General features: G+C 44.9%; 1 protein-coding gene across 9 annotated transcripts in view; it reads right to left on the reverse strand.

Annotated features, from left to right (window-relative positions):
• The window catches only part of SEMA5A (semaphorin 5A), a 300,988-nt gene that overhangs the window by 34,840 nt on the left and 241,355 nt on the right, over positions 1 to 24,793 (reverse strand). For 8 of the 9 annotated variants that reach the window (XM_077309645.1, XM_077309644.1, XM_077309649.1 and 5 more), the window contains 2 exons: positions 22,118 to 22,343; positions 4,389 to 4,598 (listed from right to left, as the gene is read on the reverse strand). In XM_077309645.1, coding sequence (XP_077165760.1) covers positions 4,389 to 4,598; positions 22,118 to 22,343 — 436 coding nt within the window. The remainder of the gene's footprint in view (positions 1 to 4,388; positions 4,599 to 22,117; positions 22,344 to 24,793) is intronic. The other variant, XM_077309651.1, reaches the window with a different exon arrangement.

Raw genomic sequence — 24,793 nt, forward strand, 5'->3', positions numbered from 1 at the left:
AGGCTGACGACCTTAGTGAACGAATATAGAGAAGGAAAATTCTTTGAACAATGGAAGTGGTTCCTAGATTACCAAGCCAAGTAATAATGTACAAAGAATGACAATTAAGATATAAGACTTTGACAATCAGAGATACACACATTAAGCATGTTTGTGTAAGTCAATCTATAATATATTTTGTAAAACTTAGTTACTTTGATCAGAGTCAAGGTTAGAAGGAAGAGTGGTTGTAAACAAGAATTTTTATTGTAGCTTAGTTAGATGCAGGTGAAATAGTAAGCAATTTATATTGAAAATAGAGATGAGATAAGTAATTTTGTATTGAATGTAATACATGAGGAGGACCGTTATGAATATTGGTTTGGACTTGTTTTCACAATTCATAAAAATAAATACAAATGGGAAAAAAATATTTCTGCAATGAGCTTGAGAGGGGGTGGGTGCGTGGGTGGGTGTAATATTACCAGCTCTGATAGAAGCCCACACCCAAGACAAAGTGCGGGAGAACCCAAAGCAGTGTCATGTGAGCATCTAGGATATGTTCACCCAATTTTTAAAAACTCTGAGGCAGGTCCTGAGGTTTTCCCTGCAATTAACCACACACCATCTCCCACAGCTGTTATTTGTCTTATGCAGTTCTTCCCACACATGGCTCATAAAAGTTTCAGAGGAAATTATTTAGTCAGGACAAATGGCATTGTGGGGAGCATAACACTCCTTCCTGTTGCACCTTTGCTGGGATCCCGCTCAGAGCCCCCACGCCTGTTTTGAAGCTAAGAAACAAATGCAGGAAATCTGATCATGGACCTCCTGTGCCACATCAAGTTAGGACCCGAGGCACGAGGGTGTTTTCCACATGGGGATAGGTGTGTGCCGTTTCTTGGTTGTTGCTTATCACAGCACAGCGGAGATAAGTCACCCACACAGCAGATTTTTAAAAATCAGCAGTGGAATAGTGTCATAGCAATAAACTGCTGTACCAAAATATGCATCAGGTTGTCTGAATTCCTGGCTCTCTCTCTCTTTTAAAGTCAGTCTCTAGACCATTACATTGTGGAGATATGCTTTCCCCACATATATCTCCATGAGGAAAGGGGCTAGAAAAATATTTTTAAATGAAAGCTGGACATTTAGAGAACCTCAACATATTTTGGTATAACAGAATCTGTAACCGCTCTGGGATATAAATAAAGCAGTAAGGGCAAGTTGGGAAGAGAAAGGGGTGGGCCACGTTCATGATAAAATCTCGGCTCCTGATTGGCCCCTACGGGTGTCACTCAGGGGCCAAGTGGCCAATGGGGAGGCGTGCAAAGCACAGTTCCCCATTGGCTACTTGGCCCGTCCTTGGAGCTGCGCTCCAGCAAATTGCCCATCCTCGCCTCTGCACTCCTCCCTAACAGGCTTCGCCACCAGGAAAGGAGCAGGGCCGCCGCGTCAAAGATGCAGTGGCCCTGCTCCTTTCCTGCCACCAAGGACTCCAACTTGCCCAGGGGGGGAGGCTTCCCGAGCCTCCCGACTTGCCTTCCCCCCACGACGAGCTTACACCCCAGCCCGCTGCTACCATGCCCAGACCGCTGCCATCGCCGGCCTGCTGGAGGCGGCGAGGGATGGCACTGCTGCCCGGGGAGGGGCACCTTGCGGCCCTCCCAAGCCGACCTCCATGGTAAGCACTCGCCTGCCTTGGCCCTCCTACCTGCTGCACTCTTCCGCCCCCCCCGCCCCACTCACCCACGGCGCCCCCGAAACACTGGTACTCCACCGCAGCTTCCCGCTCCCACCTACCCACCCACAAAGCCTCCCACCCAACACACACTTCTCCCCATCCACCCACCCACCCACCCACCCACCAACAACCATCACCGCCGCACTCCCCCCCGCGGATCCACCCAAAGACCCCTCGCTGTCTTCCACCCCCACCCCCCCCAAACCCAGGCGTTCACCCCAATCCTCCGCGGCTCCCCCCAATCACCTGTCACAGTCTTCCCCTGCCCCCCTTAAATCGACTCCATGATCCAGCTCCACTTCCCCCGCCCTGCGCACCCATGCACCCACGCCTCTCAACCTCATGCTCTTCCCCCACTGCCCCAACCACGATTAGTGCCCCCCTCGCCAGTTCCCCCAACCTTGAACCCCTCCTTCCCCCCTCACAGTCCACCTACCTCCCTGCATGCCTTCCTTCCTTCTTCATTCCTTCCTTCATGACTTCCTCTAATTCTCTATCTACTTCCTGCCTCTCTCTGTCTCCCTCTCACTTGCTCTCTTTGGCCCTTCCTGTCCTTCTCCCTTTTCCCCATCCTATCTTTCTCCCTTCTATACATCCCTTCACCTGCCCTTTGCCCTCCTTTCTCACTCCCATCCCTCCTTCCCTTTTCTACCTTCCTTTCATTCCTTATGCCTCCCATTCCACTAGCACCCGCTGTATTTTATCTACAGCAGGCTTAATTTCTAGTATCAATATAAAGCTATTAAATTGCTGACTGAAGAAAAAATAAGAGAAAAGAAAAGGCCTCTGCAGTATGGAGATGAAATGGCTTCTGTGTGGCCAGAACCAGTTAAAGGCAGACTTTTCTACCTGCACGGCAGCCACCCAGGCTTTGCTGCAGTCACTCCCCAAAGTCAAAGAACATGTTGTGTGGTTTGGCCCTCAATCAGAGGATGTTTCCCAAAAGTTCAGAATGAAACAGGTTTGAGAAAGACTAGGGAGAACCCCTGGGAGGGACACAAATACATCATAATGGAAAAAACCTACTTCCCCTATGACATCAAACTAGCAAAAAACCCCTCTGACTTAGGGCCAAACTGTGAAGTAGGTTCTCTAACAAGTTGTGTCTGTTAGAGACACAACTGAACCCTGAACCCTGAACCCAACACAGTTTTCCTTCAGTCCCCCAGCAGCTCTGGAGTGGGGGAGGGGTTTCAACACAGGGGAATAGTGAAGAGTATACATGAGGCTGAGAGACAAACAAACAGGAGAGTTAAAAGTGGATGGAAAAATGTGAAATGGCAAATTCACCCACTGGAACTAGACTGGTGGTGCCTGCTAAGAGATGCCACCCAGGTGGACAGGTTGGGGAGTGATTCTGCCCCAAAGAACCACCCCAAGATTGTTCACAGAGAGGGGTGGTATACAAGTTGAAATAATAATAACAAAGTTGGGAAACAGCTTTCCAAAGGGGGAGAGCAGTGTAGTTAGAAACAGGACAGCATATCAGTAGTGGCAGGTGCAAGCAACCAAGCCAGGGGGAACCTGCCCTGCCCTAGCTTGGGCAAGCTGCTCCTGACTCTGTTCAATTCCCAAAGAGCAGAAAGGGACAAAAATCCAGAAGGAGAGCAAAGAAAAATAACATCCTACCGAGAGAGATTTTGCTATTTTTTGCTGTTGCGTCCCTTATAAACTTTATATATATTTATGGCACACATGGCCAGGCATAACAAGGTGACATTTAGGTCAGATCTGGTCCTTGTAACAAATGAGTTTGACACCTCTGCTTTAAAGTCCTTCTAGAATATAACGCTTTTCTAATCCAGCTGTGTGACTGAGGTAAACCCAGACTGGGCCCGGGAAATTCAACCCCAACTTGTCAAAAAACATATTGTGTAGTTCGGCCACAAAGGACAAAATAAGAACAATTTGAGGTACCCTCCTTAAGTTATAGGAGTGACACAACAGTTGTTTCCCCTGTAACATCTCTATATCGCTATGGTAGTGTTTGCAAGCTCTCTTTTCTTACCTTGGCCCAGTTAGGTAGGAAAATATGAAGACTTTTCACTAACCAAAGGAGTCCTAAAGTGGCTTATAAACACCCTTCCCTTCTTCTGCCCACAAAAGAGGTAGGTGGAGCTGAGAGAGCCCTGAGTGAACTGTGACTGGCCCAAGGTCACCCCACCGGCTGCATATGGAGGAGTGCGGAATCAAACCCAGTTCACCATTATACCAAGCTGGCTCTAACTGGTGCCTCCATGTGGTTTCAAACTTGCAGATGTTGGCACAGAATGTCTTAGTGTACCAGAGGACCCGCTGATGTAAGGCTTTGCAAACTATAAGTAAGGAATTATTCAGTATGGATTTCTCTCACAGTGCAAATTGTCAAAGCAAAACTGAAATTCAGACTACCTTTTGCCACATTTCACTTGAGCAGGTTATTTTGATTGATCTTCTATACAAAACTGATTTATTGTCTATACTGCTGTACTCCAAAATGTGTTCAAGGAGATCTATAAAGAATCATATATATATTTTAAAAAATCCAAAATAGATCTATAAATAAGAATTAAAAGATATGGCAACATAGCTACAGACCACGACATCAGCAAACAGAGCAGTGAATGTGCTGTGTATTCCAAAAAGGATATAAGGCTGGTAAAATATTTCTGAGCTAATCTCTCACCTGGGCACGGAAGGATGTTGCATTCTTGATATTCCAGAGATGGTCCCACACAGGGCAGGCCTCCATACTTTGGCTCAGGATTGTTGCAGAGACGTTTACGATTCCTAATGCCTCGTCTGCAGTCCCGGCTGCACTGAGACCAGGGAGACCAGGGAGACCAAGCCCCATTAATGGTGCGGGCGGAATAACGTCGAGAATGCATGAAATCCCCTAGAAAAAAGAGGGTTAAGATAATGGGACAGTAGAACCAAAAAGGACATTTCCCTCAAGACAAATCAGACCCATACATCACAAATTTCAAATGCGTGGTGGGTTGGTTTCCCCAACCTGTCACTCGTCAGCTGAAAGGAAACTTTCCAAAAAGGTCTGTGGGTTCGGCTCCAAGTTCTTTGAAAACAACAGTTCTTTATTAACAACTCCTACTCCAAATACCGAACAGGAAACAACAGGCATGAAGGCAACCCACTGAGATCTCTGATTGGCCCTTAATGGGAGAACCTGATTGGCCCTTAACAGGGCCCTCAGATTGGTCCATTATTATAGTTTAGTCCAGTTTATGATTGGTTAGCCTTCAGGCACCCATCAGATTGCAAATAAAGTCCTCGAGGTACTTGGGTGCAGTCCATTGCCTGCAGGAACATCTACGTTCCGGAGTCTTTGGGTAGGTATCAGTGCTGCCATTACTGGTGCTGAGGCTGGAGGTAGCACAGTTGGTGCAGCTGGTAGCGGAGTCAGTGCTGGTAGCAGCAGTGACAACTGAGAGGAGGATATGGCAGCAGATGAGTTGGCCTCACTGTCTGGTGATCGATCTTCCAGGCCATATTCATCTGCATCTTCGGGGGGCATGCCAACAGGTCCTTCATGTGTCCTTGGTGATGGCAGAAAGATGCTTCTGCATCTGGTCCACATGGCAGCGCAGCATTTTGCCGCTGGAAGTCTGTACCACGTATGATACTGGTCTGGTGTTGTAAATGACCCGTGCCAGAATCTACTGGGGTCCACTAGCATAGTTACGGACATAGACTGCGGATACTCTGGGGAAGTCCTCTGAGTCTCCCAGGTCTCCTGGCTGGGAGGGTGAGTTGTGGTAAGGTCTGGGTGGAGCCAGTCTAGGACTGAGGACAGACGAAGGCCCATCATCAGTTTCACCGGGCTTCTCCCAATGGAAGATGAAGGGGTTATGTGCAAATGAAACAGGAACTCAGAGTGCATCCTTTGTAGTTCACACCATTCATTCAGCCATTGGTAGAGGGGTGGAATGAGGCCAATGTGACGTACCGGATGAGCTGTCTGGAGATGAATGCCTGGAATTCTTCAGACACAAATTGAGCCCTGTTGTCAGAAACCAGAGTGTCTGGCAACCCTTGTGTTACAAAAAGTCTCTGTAGTAGCTTTATGATCATTTTGGAAGTCATGCAGCAGTCTGGGACAACCTTGAGCCATTTGGAAAACGAATCTGCAATTAGTAGGAATGTTTGCCCCTGGAAAGGGCCAGCAAAGTTCAAATGCAGGCAGGACCATGGTGACTTGATTCAATCCCAGTGCTGGACGGGACCTTGTGGCATCTCGAGGCAGTTCACCTGGCAGGGGATACAGCGTTTCACCCAAGCCTTGATATCCCCATTAATGCCAGGCCACCAAATATAGCTCCTTGTAAGAGCCTTCATATGAACGATCCTGGGGTGGCCAAAGTACCAGCAGTACCCGGGACTTGAGCTTTGGTGGCATGACCACCCAATTCCCCCAAAGCAGGCAGCCTTTGTGTGCCAACAATTTGTGCTGCTTGGCAGTAAATGGGGCAAACCATCCCCTGATCCACACCCAGTTCAGTACATGTGTGATAACCCTGTCTCTGGAGGAGGCAGAGGCAATGTCCAAGGTCTGGCAAGTCCTCAATGAGGAGTACATGCTGCACTAGTTGTCGGTAATGGCTCGACTTGCAGACAAAGACCCTCTCACCACAGCAGAGTAGCAGTCTCTCGGGAACAGGGAGCAGCGGCCACAGACCCATACGCGGGAGAGACGAAGGAGGAAAGTGAAAAGAAAGGAAACGAGGAATGCCGACAGACTGGTCGCGCCCGGCTCAAAGTGAGGGCAGAACAGATAATGCAGAAGAGGCGTGCCCGGAAGAACTGGTGGGAGGTTCTTGAGGGCTCGGGAGGTGGGGACAAGGAGAGGAAGGATATTTAAATGGGGCAGTCGGCGTCTGTGAGGAGGCGGGGTTCAGCATAGTGAGGAAACTATTCTGAACCCGGGAGTCGTGAATGCGAGTAATTCAACAGGACTCCGTTCTGAGACACTGCCTATCCTGAGAACTATCTTTCCTGGCCTGGTCTTCAGCTCCCGACATCGTGGCGGAGAAGGAACAAGAAACCCCGGACCCTGACAAATTGGTGGCCCGTACGGGGATCCCTGGGGGTTTACCACGCCTTGGACCGGTAATTCCGCACATTCCGCCTCGTTCTTCGTCGGGAGTCAGTTCCTTGTTACGCCCAGCTAGCTTTCAAGCTCCCCCCCCCCATGCAGCTGGAGCTACAAGTCTGATAGAAACCCAAGAGGGGGAGGAGACAAGGAGCAGAGAGCTGGAGGGGCAGACAGGGAAGAAAAAGCAGGGAACTGCAGAAGCTCCTACAGCCATGGATTTTGAAACGTTTGGGAAGTGGATGGCAGAACACCAAGCTCAGGTAATGGAAAGGATGGCATGGCTGCAGCAGGAGGCCCAAGAAGCCTTAATGCAGCGGTTTCATCAGGCGGTCTCTGCATTAGCTCCGTCAGCTGGCAGTGCTGGTAATACTAATCCAATAGCATTGCCAAAGCCTCCCACCTTTGCATTAACCAAGATGCAAAGCTGGGATTTACCAGCTTTCCGCAGGGCCTGCAAGACGGAGCTCTTCCGCTTCAGCCTATATTGATGATATTTTAATATGCAGCCCAGATTGGCTGACTCATTTAGAACATCTATCCCGAGTCTTCGAAGCATTGAAACAAGCCGGGCTACATGCGAATCCAAAGAAAAGCCGTATTGGCTTTCAAGAGTTAGAGCATCTAGGATACATTGTGGATAAGGGCCTATTGAAGCCGGTTCCAGAGAAAGTCACAAAGATTCAACAACTACCCCATCCCACGACGAAGAAACATCTGAAATGCTTTCTAGGGATGATAGGCTACTATGGGAAATTTATTCCTAATTTCTCTACAAAGGCCAGTTCCCTGACAGATAGCCTACGTAAAGGACAGCCTAATACCATAGAGTGGACAACGGAAAAGCGACAAGAATTTGAGGACCTACGGAAACAATTAGCTCAGGCCACTCCTCTGCACAATCCTGACTTCAAGAAACCTTTCATAGTACAAACAGATGCCTCCAGTTCGGGAATCGGGGCTGTCTTGGCTCAGGAGAGGCAAGGACAAGAGGAACCTATATTGTTTCTTAGTAGAAAATTGTCCCCCGCCAAACGAAAATATTCAGCCATTGAACGTGATGCGGAGTGCCGGGGTAGCTTAGGCTCTGATGTGACTGTTTGCACAAGTGGGCCTACTAAAAGAACTGTTGACTGATCGAGGGTCACCTTTCACGGCCCAATTGATGAAGCGGGTATTTCGAACTTTGGGAATCCGACAGATTTTTACAGCCGTTCACCACCCCCAGATGGATGGGTTGGTGGAGCGGATGAATGGAACGATTAAAGGAATGCTCCGCCGGTTAGCATATAGTCGTGCTGGTAATTGGGATCTGTACTTAGACCCTTTACTGTTTGCTATTAGGGAAACTCCTCAGGCTTCATTAGGATTTTCACCGTTTGAGCTTTTGTATGGACGTAAGCCTTGGGGTATATTGGAGCTGGTGGGTGATGAATGGGCTCCTGATCCTGGACCCCCCGGTCAACGTCCAAAGGAGTATGTACAGCAATTACAGCAACGGCTGCAGGAAATAAGAACACACACGACCGAAAATCTACACCGGGCTCAAGAGAAGCAGAAAAAGAGATACGATGAAGGCACTAAAGTAAGAACATTTGAAGTAGGGGAGGACGTGTTAGTTCATTGTGAAAGTTTGGGGACCCACGTGGGAGATCAGTGGAGAGGTCCGTATCGTGTCACTAAAGTGTTGGGCTCCGTGACATTTGAAATGCAGTGTGGCGAACATAGACGGGCTCGTAGACCACTGCATGTGAATAGCTTAAAACCATGGTATACCAGGGAAGATGAGCAAGTCAATTTAGCATGCCAACCCGGGGAGGTACCAGATGGCACCAGCCCCTGGGCTGGTAGGGAGAGCACAAATCCTAATATAGATTCGTCTTTGAATGAGCAACAAGTGCAAGAAGCTAGAGAGGTAGTGCAAAACTGGAAAGAAGTGTTCAGCTCATTACCTGGGAGAATACATCTAGCAGTCCTTTGAATTCGGACACCAGAAGGGGTAACAGTTCGGGCTCCATGGAGGCCTATACCTCGCAAGCGTTGGCCAGTAGTGCAGACTGAGGTAGAAGATATGCTACGGCCCATTTTTCAATTGGTGCATAGTTGTGCTTAAGGAGCAGAAAGTGTCCTACAATAGAAAGTAATTAGCGCTCCCGCCCCATGGGAAGCCAATGGCTCCAAAATGTGCCGCTTCTGAATGGAAAGGTATCACAACCCAATGTAATTGGAAGATTCTCAGAATAATGCACCAGGATGCCATCTGATGACAGTCTTTGGAGGAGCTGGGAGAAGGAGAGCATTATCTCAGAAACTGACTTAAGAACTGACTGCTAGGCCTTTGTGCTATAAAAGTCTCTTGCTTGCCAGAGGCAATACTAACAAAACCCAAAGGATTCTTGGGGTCTAGATTAAATCAGAATACTGTGTAAGGAGCCAAGAGCAAGAGCTAAAGGACTCTTGGCTGTTGGTTTTTCACCTGAGGATCAAGCCAAAGCTTTCAGTGAATTGTAGGACTGTTTGCGGAGCAGTTCAGGTGGATCAAAATGGGATGAAGACTGAAGAGGGTTGTGTAGTGACATGTACCATCTGCGGAATGTTTGTCTTTTTACCTCAGGGGGACAATTTTTACAAATGCAGCAAGTGCAAATTAGTGGCTCTGCTGGAGGAGAAGGTCCGGGGATTAGAGAAACGATTGGCTCTACAGGATTAGGGAATTAGGAAACTATTAGAAAAACGAGAGGCTCTGCAGGAGGAGGGAAATCTATCAAAAGAAAATCACGAGCACCTAATACAGGAGGGTAATAATTGGAAGAATGTTACTCATAGGAGTAAAAGAATAAGAATCATAGAATCATAGAATCAACACAGGATCAGCGTAAAGCATCCAAAAGCATCCAAGAAAAGTGTGTATCCAACCTTTGCTTGAAGACTGCCAGTGAGGGGGAACTCACCACCTCCTTAGGCAGCCTATTCCACTGCTGAACTACTCTGACTGTGAAATTTCCCCCCCTGATATCTAGCCTATATCGTTGTACTTGTAGTTTAAACCCATTATTGCATGTCCTTTCCTCTGCGGCAAATGGGAACAGCATCCTGCCCTCCCCCAAATGACAACCTTTCAAATACTTAAAGAGGGCTATCATGTCCCGTCTCAACCTCCTTTTCTCCAGGCTGAACATTCCCAAGTCCCTCAACCTATCTTCATAGGGCTTGGTCCCTTGGCCCCAGATCATCCTCGTCGCTCTCCTCTGTAGCCTTTCAATTTTATCTACGTCCTTCTTGAAGTGAGGCCTCCAGAACTGCGCACAGTACTCCAGGTGTTGTCTGACCAGTGCCGTATACAATGGGACTATGACATCTTGTGATTTTGATATGATGCCGCTGTTGATACAACCCAAAATGGCATTTGTCTTCTTTACCGTTGCATCACACTACCTGCTCATGTTTAGCTTACAATCCACAAGTATCCCAAGGTCTCGTTCACACACAGTGTTACCTAGAAGCATATCCCCCATCCAGTAGGCATGCTTTTCATTTTTTTGACCAAGATGCAGAACTTACATTTATCTTTATTAAATTGCATCTTGTTCTCATTTGCCCATTTTTCCATTTTGTTCAGATCTCGTTGAACTCTGTCTCTGTCTTCCAGAGTATTTGCCAGTCCTCCCAATCTGGTGTCATCTGCAAACTTGATGAGTAGTCCCTCCACCCCCTCATCTAGATCATTAATAAATATGTTAAAAAGTACTGGACCGAGCACCGAGCCCTGAGGTACCCCGCTACTCACCTTGAAATTAGACCAGGAAAAAGTCACAGGCCCCCAAAGGTGAGAGTTCTAGATCTTCTCCCCCACCAACCCCACAAAGCTCAGGAAATACTTCACAGTCCTCCACAAGAAAGAGTTTTAGTTCTGCTCCCCAGGGTATGAAGAAACGGGTACTGGTAATTGGGGATTCCTTGCTAAGAGGTGTAGAGGCCGAAGTGTGTACACCTGACTTGTTGTCTGAAGAGGTCTGCTGCCTACCTGGTACATGCATCAAGGATGTGACATAATGGCTGGACAGGCTTATCAAGCCTACAGATTATTACCCCTTCCTTCTCATCCATGTAGGAACAATTAATACTGCCTAGCAGAACATGGAGCATATTAAAACAGACTTTGTGGATCTGAGGAAAATGGTAAAGGACCTGGGAGCACAGGTTGTATTTTCATCAGTCCTTCCTGTAAGTGGCCGAGGCATAGGAAGAGAGAGAAAAATTATGCAAGTAAATGACTGGCTACGTCAATGGTGTTGATGGGAACGGTTTGGATTTCTGGATCATCAACAATGATGTCAATATGACGGGCTATCATCAGGAGATGGCATGCACCTCTCAAGGGACGGAACAAGTATTTTTGGGAGAACCTTTGAACACCTGCTGAAGAGGGCTTTAAACTAGACACAAAAGGGAAGTGAGACGTAATTTCAGAACTTGGTGTGATGGCAAGATCTGAAGATGAGAAGATCTCAAATCTACAAGGAATGTTACAAAAGCAGAGAACTACTAGCTTACAAGGAAGTTCAAAAACCATAACGCACACAAAGGACGGATTATGATGTCTCTACACTAATGCACAGAGTATGGGAAACGAGCAAGAGGAACTAGTAGTCATAATAGAGGAAGGGTGCTATGACCTTATAAAAATCACAGAAACGTGGTGGGATAATACTCACAATTGGAATACTAAAATTGAAGGATACAATCTATTCAGAAGGGACAGACAAGAAAAGAAGGGGGAGGTGTAGCAATATATGTTAGGAATCTTTATACTTGTGAAAAAATACAGGTACCCGAGCATGAAAGTTCAGTTGAGTGTATTTGGGTAAATATAAAAGGAGTAGGAAATGAGAGTGGTATTATTGTGGGGGTCTGCTTTAAACCACCAAGCCAGTCAGAGGACTTGGATGAGATACTGCTAGACCAAATTACACAATTTTCAAAAAGTGGGGAAACAATGGTAATGGGTGACTTCAATTACCCAGATATCTGTCGGAAGACCAACTCTGCTAAAAATGCAAACTCCGTTAAATTCTTAACTTGTCTTGCCGACAGCTTCGTTTCCCAGAAAGTAGAGAGGGGAACCAGGGGCTCTGCTATTTTAGGCTTGATTCATATCAATAGGGAAGAACTGGTAGATGTGGTGGAAGTGGTGAGCACACTTGGTAGCAGTGACCATGTGCTTTTATGGGAAAGAGAAAACCTTTACGTACATATACACTGGACTTCAGGAAAGCTAATTTTCACAGACTTAAAGTTATGTCACATAGACCGTTTATGCACTGGGAACTTCAGTGCCCCAGCTCTCATGCAGGAGCACAAATTGGAGGCGGATGAGGTGCCCCAGGCCAAGTATTCCCCCATGTGGGTGCAGGAAGAGGTGGGGCAACCTGCTATGACTAAAACTCCAGCCTGCAGCCTGGCATGAAACCTCCAGTGCATAAACGGTCATAGAGTCCCGTGGTCAGAAAGACTTAAAGAGATGGGAGTCCAAGAGGGCTGGGAGTTTTTAAAAAGTGAAATAATGAAGGCTCAATCACAAACAATTCCCTTGAGATGAAAACATGGAAGGAGCCTAAGGAAGCCATACGCTTTGAGGAATAAAAAAGAGTCATTTAGGAAATGGAAGCAAGGGCTTATTACCAAGGATGAGGATAAACAAATAACCAATAATTGTAGGGGGAGTGTTAGAAAAGCTAAACCTCAATATGAGCTTAGGCTAGCAAGAAATGTTAAACATAACAAAAAAAGGCTTCTTAAGTTATATTTCAAGCAAGAAAAAGAATAGGGATATCATAGGACCACTGTGAGGACAAGAAAGTGAAATTATAACCGATGATGAAGAGAGGGCTGATCTGCTTAACTCCTATTTCTCCTCAATCTTCTCTTGTGAGGGAAATAGTGATCAATGTGGCAAAACTATAATACAACACGGGGGACGGGAATGGTGGCCTAGGATCACTGTTGGAGTTGTACACAAACACCTAGTTTCTTTAAATGAAAGAAAGTCTTCTGGGCCAGATGAACTGCATCCAAGGGTACTAAAAGAACTTGCAGATGTCATCTCTGAACCATTATGTCCATTATTTTTGACACTTCTTGGAGAACAGGTGAGTTTTCAGATGATTGGAGGAGGGCAAATGTTGTCCCCACCTTCAAGAAAGGGGAAAAGGAGGATTTGGGTAATTATAGACCCGTCAGCTTGACATCTGTAGCTGGCAAAATTTTGAAACAAATAATCAAACGGTCCTTGAGCAGCTGAAACTGAGAGCTGTGATTTCTAAGACTCAGCACGAGTTTCACAAGAACAAGTCATGTCAGACCAAACTTATCTCTTTTTTCGAGAAAGTGACAACTTTGCTGGATCAGGGGAATGCTATGGACATAGTTTATCTGGATTTCAGTAAAGCTTTTGATAAGGTTCCATATGATATTCTTGTTGGCAAGTTGGTAAAATGAGGTATGGATCCTAATTCTGTCAGGTGGATCAATAACTGGTTGACAAATCATACCCAGAGGGTACTTGCGGAGCACCCCAAGGATCTGTCCTGGGGCCTTTGTTGTTCAACATATTTATAAATGATGATTTGGATGAGGGATTTAGAGGGGTTACTTATTACATTTGCAGATGATACTAAACTGGGAGGGGTAGCAAACACAACTGAAAACAGCAACAGAATACAGGATGATAGGCTCGAAAAGTGGGCTAAACTGAATAAAATGAAGTTCAATAGGGACAAATGTAAAGTTCTGCATTTAGGTAGGAAAAACCAAATATACCAATATAAAATATACCAATATAAAACTTGTCTTGGCAGCAGCATGTGCGAAAAGGTTCTAGGAGTGTTAGTTGAGCGTACATTGACCATGAGTCAGCAGTGTGACTCAGTGGCTAAAAAGGCAAATGGGATTTTGGGCTGTATCAAACAGAGTTTTGTGTCCAGATCACGGGAGGTGATGGTACCACTTTACTCTGCTCTGGTGTGGCCTCACTTGGAGTACTGTGTTCAGTTTTGGGCACCCGAATTGAAGAGGGATATTGACAAACTGGAACGTGTCCAGAGGAGAGCAACAAAGATGGTGAAGGGTTCAAGACATATGAAGAAAGGTTGGGGTAGCTTGGTCTGTTTAACCTAGAGAGAAGACGACCAAGAGGGGATCTGATAAACAACTTCAAGTATTTAAAAGGGTGCCATATGGAGGATGGAGCAGAATTGTTCTCTCTCGCCCCAGAGGGACAGACTAGAATGAATGGGATGAAATTAATTCAAAAGAAATTCCATCTAAACATCCGGAAGAAGTTCCTGACAGCTAGAGTGGTTTCTCAGTGGAACAGGCTTCCTCGGGAGGTGGTGGGTTCTCCATCTTTGGAAATTTTAAACAGAGGCTAGATAGCCATCTGATGGAAAAGCTGATTCTGTGAAGGCAAAGGGTTGGACTAGATGATCCATGATGTACCTTCCAACTCTATGATTCTATGATTCTATGAATAACATTTGAAGTTTTTGAAGGCAGCCTGGTGCTGCTTAGTCCACGGCCACGGTGTGCGCTTGTCTAGTAAGTAGTGCAGGGTCTCAGCCACAAACGCTTTGTTAGGTAGAAAGGAACGATAGTATTTTAGGAGCCCTAAGAACACCTGCAGCTCTGTTCTAGATTTTGGTGCTGGTGATGAATAGCCCGGACCTTTGACTGAGTAGGAGGAATTCCGGAGGCATCTACAAGGAACCCAAGGAATTCGACTGACTTCACCTCCAGGTGGTATTTCTTCATTTTGACTCGGAGGCCGGCAGACAGAAACCGGGACAGTACTGAGCGGAGACGGGTGGCGAGTTCATCCTCAAAGGCCCTATAAATCATAATGTCATCAAATGTCATCATACTGCCCTATATCCCCCACAGGGCTTTACGCTCTGCGGGGAGAATCTCCTGATCGTTCCTGGCCCTAGAGAAGCGCGCCTGGCCTTGACCAGGGCCAGGGCCTTTTCGGTCCTGGCCCCTACCTGGTGGAATGAGCTCCCAGGTGAGCTGCGGGCCCTGCAGGACTTACCAGCTTTCCGCAGGGCCTGCAAGACAGAGCTCTTCCGCCAGGTTTTTGGTTGAGGCCGGGGTCAGCGAATGAGTGCCAGCATTCCCCCCCCCGGACCTAGTAAGTTAGATCTCCTCCCCACCCTCCCTGCCACTCTGATAGCAGGGGATAGGAATAATGAGAGCTTCTGCCATGTTGTGATTGTTTTTAAAGTCTTTTAATGGGTATTTTAATGGGGATAGGACTATTGTGACCCGCCACGAGCCTACGGGGAGTGGCGGGAAATAAATCTAAATCTAAATCTAAATCTAAATCTAAATCTAAATCTAAATCTAAATCTAAATCTAAATCTAAATCTAAATCTAAATCTAAATCTAAATCTAAATCTAAATCTAAATCTAAATCTAAATCTAAATCTAAATCTAAATCATAATAACAAGAATAACAAGAATAATAAATAGAGCTTGGCTCCCAGAAGAAATTGAGGCAGGTTTTTCATTAGATTTTGGAAAATCCTGAGAGCAACACTGACCCTAAACTGTAAGCGGTTGCCTTGTAACATGCCTCAATACATTTCGATGGTCTATGCCTCAGAGTAGGTGGCATCAACTGGAAGTTCCTAGTATGCCTGGGTGACATTGAGCTTGGTGAATATCAGGCTCCTGGAGAGCGATGCCAGCCGATGGCTGACTATGGGGACAGCATAGCCTTGCTGTTGGAGTACCTTGTTGATAGTGCATTTGTAACCAACACAAATTTGGATGCTGTTGTTCGCCTTGAGGGGAGTAACAATGGATGTTTCCCATTTGGATTCGGACATGGTCTCTGGTATGGTTTCCGGTATGGGTTTTCTTCCTGTACAAAAGACTGATAAGTACAATTATAAAAAGAAATCTATTTTACAATATGTGAATAAAAGAGGGAACACAAGAAATTGTTTTCATGTGGAGAAATTGGCTATTTTGCAAGAAACTGTATAAAACAAAAGTAGCAGTTACAAAGTAATTCCGAATCAGTCTGAATCGTCCAAACGGTCCGAATAGGGGCCTCCCCACACAACCCTAATTTGCACCCGTGGTGTTTAGTACAATTAGAATAATAGAATCATAGAATCATAGAGTTGGAAGGGGCCATACAGGCCATCTAGTCCAACCCCCTGCTCTACGCAGGATCAGCCCTAAGCAGGATCAGCCCTAATTAGAGTAGTACTTAGTATTGCAGCATCCAGGCAATTTTATGTTGAACAGCTGGATGTAAAATCAGCATTTTTGAATGGAAAAGTTCAAGAGGAATTATATGTGCTTCAACCAGAAGGATTTGAAATAGGTGAAGGGCTAGTTTGTAAGCTGCAGAAGGGAATATATGGTTGGAAACAAAGCTGCTAGAACTCGGAACTAGAAATTAAACAAGATGTTGTTACAGTACGGTTTTATATACACACACATAAAGCAAATTAGCAAAATAAATAGAGATAGGGTACATAAATCAGTTTAAGTTTAAAAACTGAAGACAAAAAATCAGCCATAATAAAAATGATATTGGCATCCTTATCACTAAATAAAAATTGGCAGATCAGGTCTTTTGAATGGTTTCTCCATTTCGATATAAAAGGTATTGTCCTTCGCTGGACAATAAACAAGGGACAATCCAGTTAGATATGTTGCATGGTGTCAGGAGTGTTTAATTCACAGGGACGTAGTCTATTTTCAAAATGACTTCTTCGAGTGGCTTTATACAAACTAAAGCAGATCCACGTCTCTTCACAAGATCACAAGATTACAAAATGAGAAAATGATTTATGTATTTATTTAGAATCATAGAATCATAGAGTTGGAAGGGGCCATACAGGCCATCTAGTCCAACCCCCTGCTTAAAGCAGGATCAGCCCAATGCATCCTAAAGCATCCAAGAATTTATGTAGATGACATAATCGTTTGTAGTGGAAACAAACTGCAGTGTGAAGATATTGTTGTATGTTTATATAAGGAAGTAGAAGTTAAAAGACTGGGAAGTTTATACTATTATTTGGGTATTATTTGGGTATGCAAATAGAAAGAGAACAATATGGTAGTTTTCTGCTTAATCAATGGCAGAAAATTGTAGACCTTATAGAATTTTCAGGTCTCAAAGATAATAATGTTGTGGCGACTCCAATGTGTATTAATTTTTTATCCAAACTGGATGAAAGTAAAAAGCTACCTAACAATAACTTAATCAGAACTGTAAATTATTATTTCTAGCTACTACTTGTAGACCTGATATTGCATCTGCAGTGGGGATACTGTGTAGAAAGTAGAGTTCACCTGCCCAAAGAGACAACTGCTTTGAAGTGAATTGTAAAATATTTAAAGGGAACAATTGATTTTAAATTAAAGCTGCCAGCAGCAAGAAATCCCAATTTAGTGGGTTATACTGATGCAGACCCCCTTCAAGGATCGCTGCCTTGTTGTGGCAAGGGGGCTTGCGTAGTTCAGTGAAGCTATGAGCTATACCGTGCAGGGCCACCCAAGACGGACAGGTCATAGCTGAGAGCTCTGACAAAAGGTGATCCACTGGAGAAGGAAATGGCAAACCACTCCAGTATCTTTGCCATGAAAACTCTATGGACAGTTCCAATAGGCATAACGATATGACGCCGGAAGATGAGCCCCTCAGGTCGGAAGGTGTCCAATGTGCTACTGGGGATGAGCAGACGGCTAGTACGAGTAGCGCCAGAATGAATGAAGCGACTGGGCCAAAGCCGAAAGGACGCTCAGTTGTGGAAGTAACTGGTGGCGAAAAGACAGTCCGATGCTGTAAAGATTTTTATTCCATAGGAACCTGGAACGTCAGATCCATGAATCAAGGTAAGCTGGACGTGGTCAAACAAGAAATGACAAGACTGAACATCGACATTTTAGGAATCAGTGAACTAAAATGGACAGGAATGGGTGAATTTAATTCAGATGACCATCAGGTATACTACTGTGGACAAGAATCTCGCAGAAGAAATGGAGTAGCCTTCATAATCAATAAGAGAGTAGGAAAAGCAGTCTTGGGATACAATCCCCAAAATGACAGAATGATCTCAGTTCGAATCCAAGGCAAACCATTCAACATCACAGTGATCCAGGTCTATGCCCCAACCACTGCTGCTGAAGAGAATGAAGTTGATCAGTTCTATGAAGCCCTACAACACCTTCTAGAAGCAACGCCAAAAAATGATGTGCTTATCATCATGGGGGATTGGAATGCTAAAGTAGGAAACCAAAAGATAACTGGGATAACAGGCAGGTTTGGCCTTGGAATACAAAATGAAGCAGGGCACAGGCTGGTAGAATTTTGTCAAGAGAATACAATGGTCATAGCAAACACTCTTTTCCAACAACCCAAGAGAAGACTCTACACATGGACATCACCAGACGGTCAACACAGAAATCAGATTGACTATGTGCTCTGCAGCCAAAGATGGAAAAGTTCTATCCAGTCAATAAAAACAAGACCAGGAGCTGATTGTGGTTCAGATCATGAGCTTCTTGTTGCAAAATTTAGGCTTAAATTGAAGAAAGTAGGGAAAAGCACTAGGCCACTCAGGTATGAACTAAATCATATCCCCGACAAATACACAGTAGAGGTGACAAATAGATTTAAGGAATTAGATCTGATAGACAGAGTGCCTGAAGAACTATGGACGGAGGTTCGCAACATTGTACAAGAGGTAGCAACTAAAACCATCCCAAAGAAAAAGAAATGCAAGAAATCAAAATGGCTGTCTGAGGAAGCTTTACAAATAGCTAAGGAGAGAAGGGAAGTGAAAGGCAAGGGAGAAAGAGAAAGATACACCCAACTGAATGCAGAATTCCAGAGAAAAGCTAGAAGAGATAAGAATGCCTTCTTAAATGAACAGTGCAAACAAATAGAAGAAAACAATAGAATGGGGAGGACCAGAGAGCTTTTCAAGAAAATTGGAGATATGAAGAGAACGTTTCATGCAAAGTTGGGTATGATAAGGGACCAAAATGGTAGGGACCTCACAGAAGCAGAAGAGATTAAACAAAGGTGGCAAAATTATACAGAACAACTATACAAGAGTGAGCTTAACATCCCTGATGACCACAGTGGGGTAGTTACTGACCTGGAGCCAGACATCCTGGAATGTGAAGTCAAATGGGCCTTAGGAAGTCTGAGCAACAATAAAGCTAGTGGTGGTGACAGCATTCCAGTTGAACTATTCAAAATCTTAAAGGACGATGCAGTAAAAGTGCTACACTCAATATGCCAGCAAATTTGGAAAACTCAACAATGGCCACAGGATTGGAAAAGGTCAGTTTACATTCCAATCCCAAAGAAGGACAATGCCAAAGAATGTTCAAACTACCGCACCATTGCACTAATTTCTCATGCTAGCAAAGTTATGCTCAAAATCCTACAAGCTAGGCTCCAGCAATATGTGGACCGAGAACTTCCAGAAGTACAGGCAGGATTTCGAAGAGGCAGAGGAACTAGAGATCAAATTGCCAACATACGCTGGATCATGGAGAAAGCTAGGGAGTACCAGAAGAACGTCTACTTCTGCTTCATTGACTATGCTAAAGCCTTTGATTGTGTGGAGCACAACAAAATGTGGCAAGTTCTTAAAGAGATGGGAATACCAGAGCATCTTATTTGTCTCTTGAGAAATTTATATGTAGGTCAAGAAGCAACAGTGAGAACTGAACATGGAATCACTGACTGGTTCAAAATTGAGAAAGGAGTTCGGCAAGGCTGTATACTGTCGCCTTGCCTATTTAACTTGTATGCAGAGCACATCATGAGAAATGCGGGATTAGAGGAGTCACAAATTGGGATCAAGATTGCAGGGAGAAATATCAACAACCTCAGATATGCAGATGATACCACTCTAATGGCAGAAAGTGAAGAGGAACTAAAGAGCCTGTTGTTGCGGGTGAAGGAGGAGAGTGCAAAAGTTGGCTTGAAACTCAACATCAAGAAAACAAAGATCATGGCATCCGGCCCTCTCAATTCCTTCCAAATAGATGGGGAAGAAATGGAGATAGTGACAGATTTTATTTTCCTGGGCTCCAAGATCACTGCAGATGGGGACTGCAGCAAAGAAATTAAAAGACGCTTGCTCCTGGGGAGGAAAGCTATGGCAAATCTAGACAGCATCCTAAAAAGCAGAGACATCACCCTGCCAACAAAAGTGCGTTCAGTCAAGGCTATGGTCTTCCCAGTTGCAATGTATGGCTTGCGAGAGTTGGACCATAAGGAAGGCCGAGCATCAAAGAATTGAGGCTTTTGAACTCTGGTGCTGGAGAAGACTCTTGCGAGTCCCTTGGACTGCAAGGCGAACAAACCGGTCAGTCCTAGAGGAGATCAACCCTGACTGCTCTTTAGAAGGCCAGATCCTGAAGATGAAACTCAAATACTTTGGCCACCTCATGAGAAGGAAGGACTCCCTGGAGAAGAGCCTAATGCTGGGAGCGATTGAGGGCAAAAGAAGAAGGGGACGACAGAGAATGAGGTGGCTGGATGGAGTCACTGAAGCAGTAGGTGCAAACTTAAATGGACTCCGGGGAATGGTAGAGGACAGGAAGGCCTGGAGGATCATTGTCCATGGGGTCGCGATGGGTCGGACACGACTTCGCACATAACAACAACAACAACTGATGCAGATTGGGCTGGTGATAAAATGGATCGGAAATCTACCAGTGGGTTTGTATTTTTTTATGGAATTGGAGCTGTAAGTTGGAGTAGTCATAAACAGGATTCTGATACTCATTCTTCAACAGAAGCAGAGTATATTTCTGCTGCAGAAGTATGCAAGGAAGCAATGTTGCTTAGCCAGATTTTGGAAGACCTGGGAATGCCAGAGTCAAAACACACTCAAATTATTGAAGACAACCAGAGTTATTTGAAATTGGTGCAATCTGAGAAAGTAAATGGATGTACTAAGCATATAGATATCAAATGTCATGCAATAAGAGACCTGACTCAGAAAGTGGTTATCAAGATGCAGTTCAGCAACGGAGACAGCTGATATCTTGACAAAACCTTTGCAAAAAGACCGTTTTGAAAAACCGTGCATGAAATTAAATTTGGTTAACTCAACTTAGGTCCATCAAGAAGAAGATTTGTAGGGAAATATCTGGAGCCTAATTTGAGTCTCTAAGATTCCAGGAGGGAGGGGGTCTGAAAGCTCTGCTCCGGAATCAGCCCCTCCCTTCTGTGTGCGTCCAGTTTAACTTTCGTTCTTCTCTGTCTGCCTCTCTCCTGTGGTGATGGCTTATATATTGTTGTATAGTTAAGATGAAGAAATCTACATGTAACTGTTTATTAAACTCAGCTTCAGCTTTCTTAATATAAATATGTGTGCTATATATGTGTGCTATATATATAGCCTTGAATAAATCTTTGTTGGTCTTGAAGGTGCTACTGGACTCTGATTTTATTATAAGAAAAATGAATTGCAGGGTTCCCAACTCTGAGTTGAGAAATTCCTGGAGATTTAGGGCTGGAGCCTGGAGAAGATGGACTTTGGGAAGTGGAGAGACCCCACTGAGGCCTAGTGCTGCAGAGTCTACCCTCTGAAGTTGCCATTTCCTGCTTGTTCTCCAGGAGAAACAATCTCTGTGATCTGGAAACAGTTCTAATTCTGGGAGATCTCCAGATACCACCAGGACATTGGCAACCCTTAATAGTGGGATAATTAAGTAAAACAGTCTTTGCTTTGCAGTTTCCAGAAAATGAAGAGAGGGAAAAAAGAGGTAACTTTAGTAGGCTCCTATTCTCCCTGACACAAATATCAGTTTGTAACAAAAGAATCCTAAAGAAGTTCAGCTAATCATATATACACCTTCTCCCTAACATTTTCTTCTAGTTTTACTTTATTCCAGTATTCATTAATCAGTTGCCAGTATTGAATCTCTCTGTCTTGAAAGGAATTTTTCCTTCACTACTGCTATTTAAGCTTCAGCCAAAAGCACAACTAAGCTGAATTTTGATCCAGTAGTTTTGTTGGTGGATGTATCAAAGGATGCATCTGGAAATCTTACAGCCTTGGCCAATGCCCATTTACTCAGAAGTACGCCCTAATTTGCTCAGGCTCCCATAAGTCAATGTACATAGGTCTGGAGCCTCACAGTGCAAAAGTAAGAGGACATTTGGAGAGAGAGCTGATAGGAGGGAAGAATTTCTGACTGGCCACATCTTCCCACAGGCCAGTGGAAATAAACTTGCGATTCTGACAGGGTTAGCTGCTTACCATCTGTTGAACATCCTCTGGAGCCATCACTGGAACAGTAGCGCATTTCAATCCGCTGCCTTCCTACATCTAGCAAACTCGCATCAGGTAGCTGTGCCTTGCAGGTGTATCGGAACCGCTGTTCATAGTGCCCTCCACTGTCAGAGATATTTACTGGTGTCCATGGAGTCCATGGAGTTGTCTTCTTCAGCTCCGGGCAGGGGCTAGTGTTGCAAGCTTGATATTCCTGCATGAAATGCATTTACTGATTGCCACAAAGGCTGCATGCGATTTCCTGGGCCAACATCCTGATTTCACAAACCCTCATCAAACAGTTTTAAGGGTTTTTCTGCATTCTCATTTTCCTGGCTTGCATGTCCCTGTTGCTTCCAGGGTTTCTTTCTGTTCTGCACATGTTTTGCTCGCTCTTTGATATATTACTTTGTCTGGCACATTTCCCTTCAGATTTAAACTGTAGGTTTTTATGCCGGGCATAAAACAATGTATTCTTGAACAGACCATTCAAGGGAGCAAAACACATGTGGTGTAGGAGGAAAACTTTGAAGCAACAGGAATACACAAGTGAGGAAAATGAGAATGCGGAAAAGCCCTAAGAAGAATGATAAAGCTTTTTGGATGAATTTCTTCAATGGATACATCTAAGAAGTGCCACCCCATGATAAGATTCACTAGGGGACTATCCCCAGATTTACACAAAGAACACTCTTCTGTACAATGATGTTTCTGAAGCAGCAGCTCTCAGTGCAGCTGTTTTATATGCACTGTCAAATCTCTGTTTATACTCCAGCACTTGTTCCTACAATGTACACTCCATTACCTTGAACAGTTTGGCTGATGACATTGTGTTATATGACCTAGACTAGGAATGGTCGTCTTGGTAGTTGAAGGGCTCACCTGGCCCCTAACTGTAAGCCATGACTTCTTTGGGCTAGGGCTAACTCTATATTCTATAACATCCTAATGTTCAGGGTGCAGCGGTGGTATGGCCAAGTTCTGATCTTGTGGATGCCCTTTCAGGTTACTCAGGTGCTTCTGTGCCATCAGGTGCCCTCTGAAGTCTCCTATAGATTTCAGGGTCTACTACTTCAGACAGAAGAGGCATATGTCCTGGGGAGGATCAGTTTTCCCTGTACTGTGGAGATCAGTAGAACTTCAGCAAGTAAGCATAAGAGGGGGAAGACCTTTTCCCATGGTGACTCCACCCTTTGGACTGGCATGCAACTGAGGAAGTTTTATGGTTGAGAGTTGCTTGATGGGCTGGTGTGGATTTGATTTTTCATGGTTCTGTTATGCACTGCACTTCCCTTGTAAACTGCTCTGAGTACAGAACTAAGTGGCATTTAGAAATAAACAAAAGGATTTGAGGTGGGCATCTAAGAGAAAATGGGGAGGGAAGACATCCAACCCCCCAGTGACTTGGGGGGCAATAAAGGGTCTGTCTGATCAAGCTCAACGGCAACTCAGGGACCAAGGCCTGCCAGAGACTCCGGAAAACTTTCTTGCTGCTGTTATAGCAGCCTTACATTTTAATTCTGTTGTTATTTGGTTATGCTGTATGTGTGGTTTTTTACCAGGTTGGGTTGCCACTCCGCATGATATGTCGGCGCCTAATCTTTGGGTGCGTCATGCTGCATATATGTTTGCCTTTCATGGGAAGAATGTGTCCTTAGTTTATGAACCCCCTTTGTCAGTAGCTTCCCTGTCATTTTTTCCCACCCCTTTCAATTCCCCTGAAATGGTTTTAGCTGAACTGCAAGACGTGGACAAATCTTTGTTTTTTGCGGGTAATATTTCTCAGGTATCAAGATTTATTCGTTTTCGCTATCATAGAACACTGCCAGGGTTGTGTTTTTGCTGCCATGCACAGAATAACGGGTTTGAAGACTGGGCACCAAAGAGTCAGGCAGACATGCAATGGGGAAATGAGGCTAGAAATTATTCTGCATGTTCTGATTACTTTTGCCTATGGGGAGCTTATAATCACACCTTTCAGCCAGACCTTTCTCTCTTGAATAGCACCCTTGGTCAATTATATCATACATTTCCCATGTTTAGCCCAAGCAGTCCCAACCTAGAGGGAGGTAGCATTTGCGCTAAGTGGCTTATCAAAGACCCCAATCCTTGGTTTTTCTTTGGTCATGAGTGGGCAGCAAACTACCATCCTGGGAACTATCAATGTGCTGCCATTGGCTACCTCACTATCCCAGGGCAGGTTGCCTGCAAGCACCCCAGACACAAGCGCGGGGAGAAACAGGGACCTCTAAGACCCGCCTGTTCAGATGAAGTCATCGTAGATGGGCAACTCAGTGAAGGAACTGAGTGGGGACGGGCGGTGTCTGGTTCTGTCATTGGTCTTTTCGCTCTGGGATCTTACCCAGGGATTATAGCCCAGGAAAACAGGAGATCAATTCTGGGTCTCACATGCCGCCTAGAAAAAACAGTGAACGCCACTAGCAGGTTGATTCAGGACTTGCAACAGGAAATTTCTGAACTTCATCAAATTACCTTGCAACACCGTTTCGCTCTTGATTTTCTCCTGGCTCGCCAGGGAGGATTTTGTAGGATTGTGGGACAAGCAGGTTGCAAGGTAACCTTTCATGATTTGAATAAAACTATTGAAGATGAGCTACAAAAGCTCCAAGACATGATACAGGACAATGTTCTGACCTCTAAGGG

Source organism: Paroedura picta, chromosome 14 (genome assembly GCF_049243985.1).
Source record: "Paroedura picta isolate Pp20150507F chromosome 14, Ppicta_v3.0, whole genome shotgun sequence".
NCBI classification, from domain to species: Eukaryota; Metazoa; Chordata; class Lepidosauria; order Squamata; family Gekkonidae; genus Paroedura; species Paroedura picta.